The sequence below is a fragment of the Leiobunum rupestre genome, chromosome 11, assembly GCF_980474605.1.
Source record: "Leiobunum rupestre chromosome 11, qqLeiRupe1.1.hap1, whole genome shotgun sequence".
Classification (NCBI taxonomy): domain Eukaryota; kingdom Metazoa; phylum Arthropoda; class Arachnida; order Opiliones; family Sclerosomatidae; genus Leiobunum; species Leiobunum rupestre.
In genome coordinates this window covers 20036672-20052008 of record NC_143394.1, presented here as the reverse complement: position 1 = coordinate 20052008, position 15337 = coordinate 20036672, and the positions used below count along the sequence as shown (strand labels likewise).

General features: G+C 31.1%; 1 protein-coding gene across 9 annotated transcripts in view; it reads right to left on the bottom strand.

Moving 5' to 3' along the window:
* Window positions 1-15337, bottom strand: part of Rbp (RIMS binding protein) — a 106521-nt gene that overhangs the window by 50965 nt on the left and 40219 nt on the right. For all 9 annotated transcript variants that reach the window (XM_090162591.1, XM_090162593.1, XM_090162592.1 and 6 more), the window contains exons 3-8: window positions 11938-12093; window positions 9031-9168; window positions 6194-6416; window positions 4328-4555; window positions 1451-1549; window positions 1229-1324 (exon numbers count right to left, since the gene is read on the bottom strand). In XM_090162591.1, coding sequence (XP_090018717.1) covers window positions 1229-1324; window positions 1451-1549; window positions 4328-4555; window positions 6194-6416; window positions 9031-9168; window positions 11938-12093 — 940 coding nt within the window. The remainder of the gene's footprint in view (window positions 1-1228; window positions 1325-1450; window positions 1550-4327; window positions 4556-6193; window positions 6417-9030; window positions 9169-11937; window positions 12094-15337) is intronic.

Here is a 15337-nt window from a genome sequence, read left to right as displayed (position 1 = left end):
GGATGTTATCAATGGATGTCCTCAACAGTACTAGTACCATTTAAGGCACTTAACAGTTCTAGTACCGTCGGGTGTCATCAACAGAACTAGTACCAATGGATGTCCTCAACAGAACCTTTGTCATCAGATGTCCTTAATAGTACTAGTTCCATCGTATGTCTTCAACAATACTAGTACCAATGGATGTCCTCAACAGTACTAGTACCATGGAAGGCACTTAACAGTACTAGTACCATGGAAGGCACTTAACAGTACTAGTACCATGGAAGGCACTTAACAGTTCTAGTACCGTCGGGTGTCATCAACAGAACTAGTACCAAAGGATGCCCTCAACAGAACTAGTGTCATCGGATGTCCTTAATAGTACTAGTTCCATCGTATGTCTTCAACAATACTAGTACCAATGGATGTCCTCAACAGTACTACTACCATTTAAGGCACTTAACAGTTCTAGTACCGTCGGGTGTCATCAACAGAACTAGTACCAATGGATGTCCTCAACAGAACTAGTGTCATCGGATGTCCTTAACAGTACTAGTTCCATCGTATGTCTTCAACAATACTAGTACCAATGGATGTCCTCAACAGTACTAGTACCATTTAAGGCACTTAACAGTTCTAGTACCGTCGGGTGTCATCAACAGAACTAGTACCAATGGATGTCCTCAACAGTACTAGTACCATGGAAGGAACTTAACAGTTCTAGTACCGTCGGGTGTCATCAACAGAACTAGTACCAATGGATGTCCTCAACAGAACTAGTGTCATCGGATGTCCTTAATAGTACTAGTTCCATCGTATGTCATCAACAGAACTAGTACCAATGGATGTCCTCAACAGTACTAGTACCATGGAAGGCACTTAACAGTCCTAGTACCGTCGGGTGTCATCAACAGAACTAGTACCAATGGATGTCCTCAACAGAACTAGTGTCATCGGATGTCCTTAATAGTACTAGTTCCATCGTATGTCTTCAACAAAACTAGTACCAATGGATGTCCTCAACAGTAAAAGTACCATCAAAGGCACTTAACTGTGCAGATACTTTCGGATTTCGTCAATAGTACAAGTGTTTTACTTCAACTGTACAAGTACAAATAGGTAACGCTGTAACTACCATCCCGTGTTTTTAAATAATAAAAGCATGAAAGTTTCAAACAACTACCATTTATAGTTTTTGATATTATGTCGTGATCTAGGATTTCGAGACTGGCCGCTGCATACTTACTGGGACTTCTGAACTGGGAGAGCTGATAGTTCATTTGCCTCGACCTTGTGGACTCTAACATGAGTTGGTCGATGGCAGGAGATGAAAATGAAAGTTCTGAAAGATAAACACATATTGCATTTTAAAATACCCCTCTATTTTAGATTGCGCTATCCGGTGCGAAACCGCCGTAGCAATCACTTATGGAATAATTGATTGGAGGCACTTTCTGGATGGACTTACTTAAATTTGATCTGGGAAAAGCTAAATTAGCTTGAGAATTGCAGTCTTCTTCTATCTGGGCTCGAACCCTTTCCATGTTAGCCAGCGAGACGGGAGAACCTGCCGAAAACGGTATTGACATTAGAATACTCTTATTTAAGAAATTATGAAATATTATACTAAAATTACCAACATTATTATTATAATTATTATTATTCTGGGGAGGTTATTTAAAATTTTTCTTCTTCTAAATAGAGCGGTGAAGCCACCCCGTAAAAAACTGTAGAGGAACCCGTCCTACAAATTCTCCAGCTACACATTTTTGAAGGACTGTTTAGCTTGTCTATTATGATTGGAAATGATCAATATCTGTAAAACAGATACTTCAAAAGTGCCGGATATGTTTTAATTGCCATTTGACATTATATTGAAGTCCCTCGCGACAACAGATAACAGTCGCATTATCTAAACCAATCGAGGAAATAATTGAGATAGTTTAGATATCAGATTATCCACATTTCCGATCAGATAGTATCAGATCAGTTGAAGTGGGTCAAAATGCAAATCAGATAGTTTAAACCAGAAAGTAATTTGTATGAATTGTCCAAGTGTCAAATCTAACGCGTATAAGTAACTAAGAACCATGAAAATATTATATGCTGGCGCCATGAAGTCATACTCATCAAACTCAGTGAAATTACTGCCGCCCTCTGGTGCATACATTTTCATATAGTCGACTTTATAGTTTATAAATTATAATTTATTAATATTCATTATTATTTATTAATATTCATTATTATTTATTAATATTCATTATTATTTATTAATATTCATTATTATTTATTAATATTCATTATTATTTATTAATATTCATTATTATTTATTAATATTCATTATTATTTATTAATATTCATTATTATTTATTAATATTCATTATTATTTATTAATATGCATTATTATTTATTAATATTCATTATTTATTAATATTCATTATTTATTAATATTTATTTTTCATTATAATTTATTTTTCATTAATATTTATTTTTCTATAATATTTTTTTCATTAATATTTATTTTTAATTAATATTTATTTTTCATTTATATTTATTTTTCATTTATATTTTTATTTTTCATTAATATTTATTATTTATTTTTCATTAATATTTATTATTTATTTTTAATTAATATTTATTTTTCATTAATATTTATTATTTATTTTTCATTAATATTTATTATTTAGATTTTATTAATATTTATTACTATTTATTTTTCATTAATATTTATTATTTAGCCTTTATTATTATTTATTTTTAATTAATATTTATTATTTAGATTTTATTAATATTTATTACTATTTATTTTTCATTCATATTTATTACTATTTATTTTTCATTAATATTTATTACTATTTATTTTTCATTAATATTTATTATTTAGCCTTTATTAATATTGATTTTTCATTAATATTTATTATTTAGCTTTTATTAATATTTATTTTTCATTAATATTTACTATTAAGATTTTATTAATATTTATTTTTCATTAATATTTACTATTAAGATTTTATTAATATTTATTACTATTTATTTTTCATTAATATTTACTATTAAGATTTTATTAATATTTATTACTATTTATTTTTCATTAATATTTACTATTAAGATTTTATTAATATTTATTACTATTTATTTTTCATTAATATTTACTATTAAGATTTTATTAATATTTATTACTATTTATTTTTCATTATAATTTACTATTTAGTTTTATTAATATTTCTGATTATTTTTTAATATTTAATGTTTATTATTATTTTTAAATTTATTATTTATTTTTTAATATTTATTATTTATTTTTTTAATATTTATTTATTATTTATTTATTTAATATTTATTATTTATTTATTTAATATTTATTATTTATTTTTTAATATTTATTTTTTATTTATTAAAAATTTATTATTAATTTTTTTAATTTTTTTTATTAATATTTAATATTTTTTTGTAATATTTATTATTATTTTTTATATATTATTAATTTTTTTAATTTTTTTTATTAATATTTAATATTTTTTATTAATATTTAATATTTTTTTGTAATATTTATTATTATTTTTTATATATTAATAATTTTATAATTTCTTTTTTATTAATATTTGTTAATATGTATAATTATTTATTTTTAATATAAGTATAAATTATAATACTTGCAGTCAGCGAATGCAAATTAAAAACATTATCTTATAATTTTATAATTTTCAAACAGAGTGGAGAAAATATCCCACTTTTGCATTTTCCAGATGGCGATACAGACCGTTTTAGAGCGTTTCCATTCTGAGATCACGACATAGTTCATAGTTCTTAGTTACTTCTATACGTTCTCAGTAGTAGTCCTAGGCCTAGGCTAGTCAAGGAATCTTTCGTGTACTGCTATTTAATTTACAATAACTTTTATCTAATAGGCCTACAATTAAAGGGAATATAACCTGCAAAGCAATCTTTACGGAAGACCCCTTCAATTTTTCAAATGTCCCTGTACAGTGGCGCCAAACATTTTTAAAGCCGAAGGCAAGAGCGGCCAGAGCTGCAAGCGTTGGTGTTCCACACCAAATACCTGAGGTTATATGTTAAATGTTTTTATAGAGAACACTATAATATTATTATCCACCCATATGGTAGTTTTAATTTTCGGGTACCACTAGTGACGTACAACGTCGAAAAATGGTACAATCGGCTCCATTTTTGGTCCGCTCTATTCTTTCGCCCAAACCCTTCGTAGCAATTTGAAAATCGGACAATGAGCGGGGGCAAGCGAACGAATTTAACAGTCGATAGTTCCGTTTTGTAAATGAAGATGGCGCTAGGCACGGGGTCTATAAAGATGTAAAAACGACGGTACCGATGGTGGCTCTGGATTTTTCCAACTCGGCGAGCAGGCGGTTGTCTCGTTCGATCTTCATCATGATCTTTTCCATCTCGGCCGACGTGTTGTCGAAGAAATTGGAAAGGTTGCTCGATGGACGTGAGCTTGACAAAAGGCACGTGTTGCTACCTCCCAGGCTGGACGACAGGGGCGCTGAAGTCGCTCCCGCTCGCTGCTGCTCCATGTTCAGCGTCGTCGCCAGGCCTTCAAAGAAAGAATAAAAGAAAGCCCCAATCAAACGACCGTTCTCGGACGCTATCCGCCGACCGACTAGTTTTCGTGGAGGCGTAAGGCCTCGTACGATCAAACGCAAGACGTCGTAACTTATGTGGAAAAAATTGGGAGGAAAATAGTTATAAAAATATTATATAACTTTTAAGAAATAAAATATACATGGATTGAAATTATGGAAAATGTTATAAGAAAAATAATTACTAAAATTTTTGTTTTTTTTTTCTGAGAAAATGTTTTTCATGTAGGGTTTATTCATCTAAAATTATTTTGAATTTTTATTTTTATATAATATGTATATGGAATAAAATTTAAAAAATTATTTTTCTTAAAAAAAAATTAACTAAAATTGGGATTTTTTTCTGAGAAAATGTTTTACTTATAGGGTTTGTTCATCTAAAATGATTTTGTATTTTTGGAATTTTTGACTTTAAATACTGTTTAAGTTTACTTGTTTACGCTGGTTACCTCGATTTGTTTACAAAGTCCTTTTTTAGCTATCACACGAACCCAAACCTTAATGTTCGTATTTGCAGACTACTTCCAGGGGCTAGTAAACCACATTTTGAAGCTCTCTGGCGCGCTTTTCACTCATCTTAGGAAAATGGGGAAAAACAAGTATAGTTCTCAACTCACCCCCTACAACTCCTTAAAATATTTGCATAACCTTTTTAAACACCCTGTATATAAATACATATTTAATAACGGTAATACTAGTGAGTGTAGGGAGCTATTGACTCGCCTGGCATGAAGGGCTTGCATCACCCACCTACGCGTTGTAAGCCTGTTTAAAGGCTTTAAAAGTCGCTCGATGACTGGGGCCTATAAGGTGGTTCTTTGGGTATTAGCCTAGCTGATTATTATTACAAAAGTGACAGATGCCCGTCACAGTAGTAAAGCGGACAAGTAATTGGATCACTTAAGGGGGAAGACTACAGTGGCTATTGTCTACTTTCGCGCTATTTCAAGCTGAACCCTTTTAATTTGGTATTTTGACTTATAAAATTAATATTTAAGTGTAGACCAGCCTCTTGTTTAGTGACTAAAATAATTTTGGCAATTTTAAATTTAAAGGTAATGAAGTTATTACGTTTTAATTCGGACCCCCGGAGCTAAGCAACTTGGGCAAGCGCCCAAACTACTCTTTAGCTAGGACCTTATATCTCATTAACTATTAATATTAGAATTATCAAAATTATTTTAAGCGCTAGAGGAAGGTTTAGCCTAATAAGAAAAATATAATTCAATTATGTAATTGTTAAAACAGAAACGTTCAGCTTGAACGAAAAAGAAGCTTTTACTATATTCTTCCCCCTTAAAGGCCTATAGTATTTATGTTTTCCTTTAAGTTTACTTCCCGGCGCGCAAATATCCTGGTGGTAGGCCAACCGCAAAACACGTTGGCCTACCACCAGGATATTTTCGCGGCGGGAAGAAAACTTAAAGGAAAACAGGCAGAAGAAATACTAGGCTTTTAACCCTGTAAGGAGCTGACAATCAAAACGGGAGAAGCGTCGGAAAATTTATGTCTGTAAAAACCGGCCATTTGTAAGATAGCACGTTTCTGCTCTAGGATCGTCAGGATGGAGGGAGGTGAGACGGGGGGCTTACCGCTTTTGCTCTTGAGGGTCGAGGAGAGGCTGTAGGGGCTTTGGTAGGAGCTCCGGTATCCGGGCATTCCGGCGGCTAATGACGGCAAGGAAGAAGCCGAAGAGACGGGAGGGTAGACGTGTCCGTAGTCAAAGTCGCTGTCCTGCCAAGCTCGCTGATTATTCCGCAACAAGGGGTCGCCACCGGGGGTACTGCTGAACAACGGGTCGGATTCTAACTGAAACTGAAACGATAAAATAGTCGCGTAGTTATTTCTTCATTCGAAAGATCGCCGATGTCGCGGTAAGCCATCCGTGCAACGACGGCTGCGATGAATTACCATTTGACGCCTGACGGATGATGGTTGGGGTATCGGGGCGAAATTGCAACGCAGGTTTGGCGACAAATATCCTCTCATGAGGATATAATATTTTATACTTAAGTCGATTTGACAGCGTTCAAATTCCGTTGAAAGACATATTTCATATTTTACAAATAGAATTTAGGACCAGATTTCGTTGTTTTAACTTTGAAATATCATTTAAAACCAGATTTCGATGTTTTCAACTTTCAAATATCATTTAAAACCAGATTTCGATGTTTTCAACTTTAAAATATCATTTAAAACCAGATTTTATAGTTTTCAACTTTCAAATACCATTTAAACCAGATTTCGTGTTTTTAATTTTCAAATAGCATTTAAAACCCGTTTTCATAGATTTCAACTTCTAAATATCATTCAAAAATATTTTCCATGTTTCAAACATCGTTGAACACCATATTTAAAAGATTTAAATTTTCAAATATCAATAAAATTATTTTATATATTTTAAATAACGTTGAAAATCAGATTTTAGTGTTTTGAACTTACAAACATCATAAATAAATATAATTAAACACCTGATTTTATTCATATTTAAAATTTAGGACAAATAGATCGGTTTGATAGTTTTCAAATATCTTTGATAAGTTTAAAATATCATTATAAACATTTTGATGTTTCAAATTTCGTTGAAAAACTAGAATTGATTAGTTTTAAATATCATTTAAAATAGGTTGGTTAGGTTTCGAATTTCATTGAAAACGACTTGGAAAGTTTTTCAAATATCTTTGGATTAAAGGGTCCGTTATGCCATAAGTTAGTTAGTCAAATTAGCAAGTACTTGATTCTTGATCTAACTTTAGAGAGCTGTTCCAATTGTATGTAGAAAACAGTTGTCTGGTTTTTGTTAGATCCAGAGCTTCTAGCCCATAGTGCTCAAAAATGTATAGGAATTATAGGATCAAAATTCTTAAGTTATAGGATATTTATAGGATACAAATTTCTAAATTAGAGGATAATTATAGGATACAAATTTCTAAATTATAGGATATTATAGGATATCAATAGAATATAAATAAGATGATAATTATAGGATACAAATTTATAAATTATAGGATAATTATAGGATACAAATTTATAAGTTAAAGGATAATTATAGGATATCAATAGAATATAAATAAGAGGATAATTATAGGATATCAATAGAATATAAATAAGAGAATAATTATAGGATATTAATAGAATATAAATAAGAGGATAATTATAGGATATCAATATAATATAAATAAGAGGATAATTATAGGATACAAATTTCTAAATTATAGGATAATTATAGGATACAAATTTCTAAATTATAGGATAATTATAGGATACAAATTTCTAAATTATAGGATAATTATAGGATACAAATTTCTAAATTATAGGATAATTATAGGATATCAATAAAATATAAATAAGAGGATAATTATAGGATACAAATTTCTAAATTATAGGATAATTATAGGATACAAATTTCTAAATTATAGGATAATTATAGGATACAAATTTCTAAATTATAGGATAATTATAGGATATCAATAGAATGTAAATAAGAGGATAATTATAGGACACAAATTTCTAAATTATAGGATAATTATAGGATATCAATAGAATATAATAAGAGGATAATTATAGGATACAAATTTCTAAATTATAGGATAATTATAGGATATCAATAGAATATAAATAAGAGGATAATTATAGGATATCAATAGAATATAAATAAGCGGATAATTATAGGATACAAATTTCTAAATTATAGGATAATTATAGGATATCAATAGAATATAAATAAGGGGATAATTATAGGATATCAATAGAATATAAATAAGAGGATAATTATAGGATACAAATTTCTAAATTATAGGATAATTATGGGATACAAATTTCTAAATTAAAGGATAATTATAGGATATCAATAGAATATAAATAAGAGGATAATTATAGGATATCAATAGAATATAAATAAGAGGATAATTATAGGATATCAATAGAATATAAATAAGAGGATAATTATAGGATATCAATAGAATATAAATAAGAGGATAATTATAGGATACAAATTTCTAAATTATAGGATAATTATAGGATATCAATAGAATATAAATAAGAGGATAATTATAGGATACAAATTTCTAAATTATAGGATAATTATAGGATAGCAATTTCTAAGTTATAGGATAATTATAGGATAACAATTTCTAAATCATCGGATGATTATAGGATAGCAATTTCTAAATCATCGGATAATTAGAGGATAGCAATTTCTAAGTTATAGGATAATTAGAGGATACAAATATCTAAGTTATAGGATAATTATAGGAGAACAATTTCTAAATCATCGGATAATTATAGGATAGCAATTTCTAAGTTATAGGATAATTATAGGATAGCAATTTCTAAGTTATAGGATAATTATAGGATAGCAATTTCTAAGTTATAGGATAATTATAGGATAGCAATTTCTAAGTTATAGGATAATTATAGGATAGCGTACCTCTTCCGCAGAGACGGACCTGTGCTGGCTCCAGGCTCTCTTGGCGTGAAGTTTCTTCAACGCGGACATCTCCAAAACCAGTTCTTCGTGTAATACATTCTGAAGCTCGCATTTTTTGTCCAACTCTCTCACTTTAGACTATTTCATTGGATTTTTACAAACAAAAGATAAGATAAATTTCCATTAAAGCTTTTTTGTTTTGCAAAAGAGAAACCGATTAAGTCACCCGTAAATGATTACTTTCCAAGACATTAGTAAGAGCATGAGGATATAATAGTCGCTGTGTGAGTAACCAAGTCGCTATGCTATAGGGATTTCTCATAGTGCTTCTAGAGGACTCGAATGCGGTTCGATATAATTCGCTATCGGAGCTATCTACAAATTTGTAAAAATGGAAGCGAATGAAATTTCCTACTAAGCATTTGTTTTACTGATTGTAGATGGCGCGGTAGTCACTGAAGTGCCGTATTTTCTCGGTAACGAGGAACAAGAAATAGGCGTAGTTCTTTCATTGTTTATCTACCTTTAATTTGTTGAAGATTGGATAATTCGGTGTAATTAATTTTTCAACAATCCCTTTTACGAGTTGTACCAAAAATAAATTTTTCCTAGTATTTAATTAGGAATTCAATTAATTTTAAATGTATTAATGTAGGAATTTGACAAATGTGTGAAAAATGTTGCCACCATAATGCACTCTGGAAATAGCTAATACATTCTTAATCGAGCGACCAATCGAACTGTATTAGTATAACAGGGCCCCCAACTAAAATCTTCAATTTTTTATAGGAAAGATAGGATTATATTTCCAAAAATATAGGACTTTATAGGACTATTTTTACAAAATTATAGGATTTTATAGGATAATATATGCTATTTCCTTAAGTTACTTTATGCATTAAACAAAATATATATTTAGTGAAATAAATCTTTGATTTTCACTTAAAAATATAAACTATTTAACCATTTTATCACAAAAATATACTAGTAGCTAACAATTTTAACAATAACAAAAGTATAGACCAGAATGACTTTGTATAAGAATTTATCCTATAGATAAATCTAGAAATTTAACTGACTTGTGAGTGGCGGGATTCGAAATGGGCAAAATATCAAAATTATAGGATTTTATAGAACTTTTTGCGGATTTTACTTAAAATATAGGATGTTATAGGACATTTTGGAAAATATAGGATGCTATAGGACATTTTGGAAAATATAGGATGTTATAGGACATTTTGGAAAATATAGGATGTTATAGGACATTTTTGAAAATATAGGATGTTATAGGACATTTTGGAAAATATAGAATTTATATGAATTATAGAACCTCCGAGTGTCCTGATATAAGTCTGTAATTACGCTCCGTAAGTGCGTCAGTTAGTTGGAATGATTACTAATAGCTATGTGTAAAGAATAGCTATGTAATTTTTTAGCATACAATTTCAAAAAGAAATTGAACTTATGACCATGACTTAAAAATAATAATTTTAAAATAAATTATTATAGTTGTGTAGAATGGACGTCATACACCAACTTAAAAATAAATAATATAAATTTAACACCCGGAAAGTAGCAAACTGACACACTTATGTCCGACGTAGTTATAAGCCTATGATTACATGTATGACTATAATCAGATAAGACTATCAATGCTCCCCTAAGTTTGAAACGAATATGATTTTAACGTTAGGCTAATGACTGGACAAACAAGCTACCTGAATCCGCCTGGTGGTGAATAACCGAAACTTATGAACAAATCCCCCAATGCATGCTACCGGAAACTGCTTCGTAGATGGCCAGAGGTAGTATAGGACTTCAAATTGTACCAAGTAACCGATCTGAACTGATCTGATATAATTATTTTCAACAGATTCAGTTGGTGAGCAGTTATCTAACTTCTACATATAGTAGATATTTAATATTATGGAGTCAAAATAAAATTTTCGAAGATAAGTAAAATCGATAACCGTAAGTCACCCGAAGTCCGCTCAGATTCTGTCTGTCGGTCAACGATGGATTAAAATAAGTTTCAGGTGTAAACTATTTGATTTGCATTTCAAATGATATGATAAAATCTGAGTGTCAATGCGGATAATCTATGATCTGATCTATCGTAATTATAAACTCGGTTCAGATTTCGCAACTGTCATCTCAGAACCAGGGTTGGACATAAGGATATATTTGTTAGTATTCAGCCTGACTAGTGAGCCTCCTATCTTAATTTATTTAGTAGTGGGGTAAAAATGGGAGTATAAAACAAGAAGGACAACCAACATATTGCTTTACCCGTCAGAATTAAAATAGGAATTTATTATCCCTCGAGTTACGTGACTTTGGCCGATCACAATTTTTTAAATAAAATGGGATTGATGAATGATGAATTTATGATACGCCATATTCGCCATTATTCATGAATAATTAGTTAAATTTTTCACTAGTCAAAGAGCCCCCACATTTCGATTAATTTTAGTAGTCACAGCATTTATTTTAGTAGTGGGGTAAAAATGGGGGTATAAAACAAGAAGGACAACCAACATATTGCTTTACCCGTCAGAATTAAAATAGGAATTTATTATCCCTCGAGTTACGTGACTTTGGCCGATCACAATTTTTTAAATAAAATGGGATTGATGAATGATGAATTTATGATACGCCATATTCGCCATTATTCATGAATAATTAGTTAAATTTTTCACTAGTCAAAGAGCCCCCACATTTCGATTAATTTTAGTAGTAACAGCATTTATTTTAGTAGTCAAATGCCGTGACTAGTGCCTTATGTCAAACCCTGGTCAGAACCCATTTTAAGCGCTAGGAGTGGGGTTAGTCTTAATGAACTTGGTCACTCGCGGGGCGACAGTGATAGACTCGTGAGCACGCGTTTCCCGTTTGAAGGAGTCTTACTTCTAAGGTTTTGACTAGATCCATTCGCCTCTGCTTCTCCTCCTCGCTCGAATAGGGCAAGCTCTGAATTTCCTTTTGATGCCTGCGCAGTTCAGCCAGGGCGTCGGCGTGATCCCGTTCCAATTGAGCCCTCTTCTCGGATACTTCGCGCATGTGCTGCCAAACGGAAAGAGATAGAGACTTACAACTTCGAAAGAACATCGTCATATTACTCGTTAAATCGCTAAAATATACGCGTAAAAAGGGAGGTAGTCTGACTTCCAACCATTTTTTACTCAGTCCCGAAACTCACGTTTTTGGACGGATATACGTGTTGATCTCTACCGCCGTCAATTTAAATAAATTAAAGGTTCAGCTAGGCTAATAGGCAAGGCACCGCCTGAGGCCAAAGTCATCTAGCGCCTTTTGATGTCATTAAGGTGGGGTGGCGGAGTGGTTAGCGCTTTCGCCTCGAGAGGAGCCGGGTTCGATCCCAGCTTGTGGCACTGGGTGAAAACTCGGAACTACTCCTTCCGCGTTGAGTTTGCAAGTTCTCTCCCCACTGGTTAAAGGGGTTTTTCCCCGAGTTCTTCGGTTTCTCCTTCCCATAAAAACTTGTAGAGGTTAACGGTAATAGTGAGTGTAGGTAGCTGTTGGCTCGCGTGGTATGAAGGGCTTGCCACTACCATCCTACGTATTGAAACCCGGCCACCTGTTTAAAGGAATTATAAGTCGCTAGATGACTTGGGCCTAAGGTGGTGCCTAAAATTATAAAAAAAATAAAAAAAAATTAAATTATTTCAGGTGGCTGGGTTACTCGCTATTACCATTAACTGTTTTTATAGAAAGGGAAAAACGAAGAATTCGGGAGAGATCCCTTAAACCAGACACGAAAGCGCCGGGAGCTGATTTACAACGAGCTGATGTGAAGAATGTATTGAGGTATAGGCTAAGCTAAAGGATAAAATGACTACCCCTTAAACGCTTGCTTACCCCCGAAAGAAATGCAATCTGAGGTCTATTGTAACTTATTACGTTATTGCATTTAAAATTAATCTTATTCCCAAATCAAGAGGCGAGGCTCTGTTCACGTGAATACGTTCTTGCTGTAACGGATTCTTGATTTTTGGTGTTAGAAATAAGAACAAATGGTTTCGTCTTTCGAGGTAATTCATTCAACAATAGATTTAAACGAAATGAAAATTGCACGTTTGGTTTGTTAAACCGCTTATCTTTGATTAGTTTAACTTTTACTATTTACGAAAATTAGGTCTTTTTTGTGTAAGATTTTAACCTTTTGTTCTAAAAGCATTTTTGTGAGATTTAAAACTTTTGTTCTAAAAGCATTTTTGTGAGATTTAAAACTTTTGTTCTAAAAGCATTTTTGTGAGATTTGAACCTTTTGATCTAAAAGCATTTTTGTGACATTTTAACCTTTTGTTCTAAATGCATTTTTAGGAGATTTTAACCTTTTGTTCTAAAAGCATTTTTGTGAGATTTGAACCTTTTGTTCTAAATGCATTTTTGTGAGATTTTAACCTTTTGTTCTAAAAGCATTGATTTGGTGACATTAGAAACTTTGGTTCTAAAAGCAATTTTTGGAGATTTAAACCTTTTGTTCTAAAAGCATTGATTTGGTGACATTAGAAACTTTGGTTCTAAAAGCAATTTTTTGAGATTTGAACCTTTTGATCTAAAAGCATTTCTTTTTGTGAGCTTTGAGCCTTTTGATCTAAAAGCATTTTTGTGAGATTTGAACCTTTTGATCTAAAAGCATTTCTTTTTGTGAGCTTTTGAGCCTTTTGATCTAAAAGCATTGGTTTGGTGACATTAGAAACTTTGGTTCTAAAAGCAATTTTTTGAGATTTAAACCTTTTGTTCTAAAAGCATTGATTTGGTGACATTAGAAACTTTGGTTCTAAAAGCAATTTTTTGAGATTTAAACCTTTTGTTCTAAAAGCATTGATTTGGTGACATTAGAAACTTTGGTTCTAAAAGCAATTTTTTGAGATTTAAACCTTTTGTTCTAAAAGCATTTTTGTGAGATTTGAACCTTTTGATCTAAAAGCATTTCTTTTTGTGAGCTTTGAGCCTTTTGATCTAAAAGCATTGGTTTGGTGACATTAGAAACTTTGGTTCTAAAAGCAATTTTTTGAGATTTAAACCTTTTGTTCTAAAAGCATTTTTGTGAGATTTGAATCTTTGGTTCTAAAAGCAATTTTTTGAGATTTAAACCTTTTGTTCTAAAAGCATTTTTGTGAGATTAGAACCTTTTGTTCTAAAAGCATTTCTTTTTGTGAGCTTTGAGCCTTTTGATCTAAAAGCATTGGTTTGGTGACATTAGAAACTTTGGTTCTAAAAGCAATTTTTTGAGATTTAAACCTTTTGTTCTAAAAGCATTTTTGTGAGATTAGAACCTTTTGTTCTAAAAGCATTTCTTTTTGTGAGCTTTGAGCCTTTTGATCTAAAAGTATTGGTTTGGTGGCATTAGAAACTTTGGTTCTAAAAGCAATTTTTTGAGATTTAAACCTTTTGTTCAAAAAGCATTTTTGTGAGATTAGAACCTTTTGTTCTAAAAGCATTTCTTTTTGTGAGCTTTGAGCCTTTTGATCTAAAAGCATTGGTTTGGTGACATTAGAAACTTTGGTTCTAAAAGCAATTTTTTGAGATTTAAACCTTTTGTTCTAAAAGCATTTTTGTGAGATTTGAATCTTTGGTTCTAAAAGCAATTTTTTGAGATTTAAACCTTTTGTTCTAAAAGAATTTTTGTGAGATTTGAATCTTTTGTTCTAAAAGCATTTCTTTTTGGGAGCTTTAAGCCCTTTGATCTAAAAGCATTTTTTGTAAGATTTGAACCTAATGTTGTAAAAGCATTGGTTTGGTGACATTAGAAACTTTGGTTCTAAAAGCAATTTTTTGAGATTTGAACCTTTTGTTCTAAAATAATTTTTTGTAAGATTTGAACCTTTGCTTCTAAAAGCAATTTTTGAGATTTGAACCTTTGGTTCTAAAATAATTTTTTGTGAGATTTGAATCTTTTGAACTTGACTTGAACTTGTTCTAAAAGCATTTTTGTGAGATTTGAATCTTTTGTTCTAAAAGCATTTCTTTTTGGGAGCTTTGAGCCCTTTGATCTAAAAACATTTATTTTTGTGAGTTTTCAGCCTTTTGATCTAAAAACATTTCTTTTTGTGAGTTTTGAGCCTTTTTATCTAAAAGCATTTTTTGTGAGATTTGAACCTTTTGTTCTAAAAGCATTTCTTTTATGCGATTTGAAGCTTTTGTTCTAAAAGCATTTCTTTTATGCGATTTGAACCTTTTGTTCTAAAAGCATTTCTTTTATGCGATTTGAAACTTTTGTTCTAAAAGCATTTCTTTTATGCGATTTGAGCCTTTTGTAAAATTTTTGACACGTGATTTG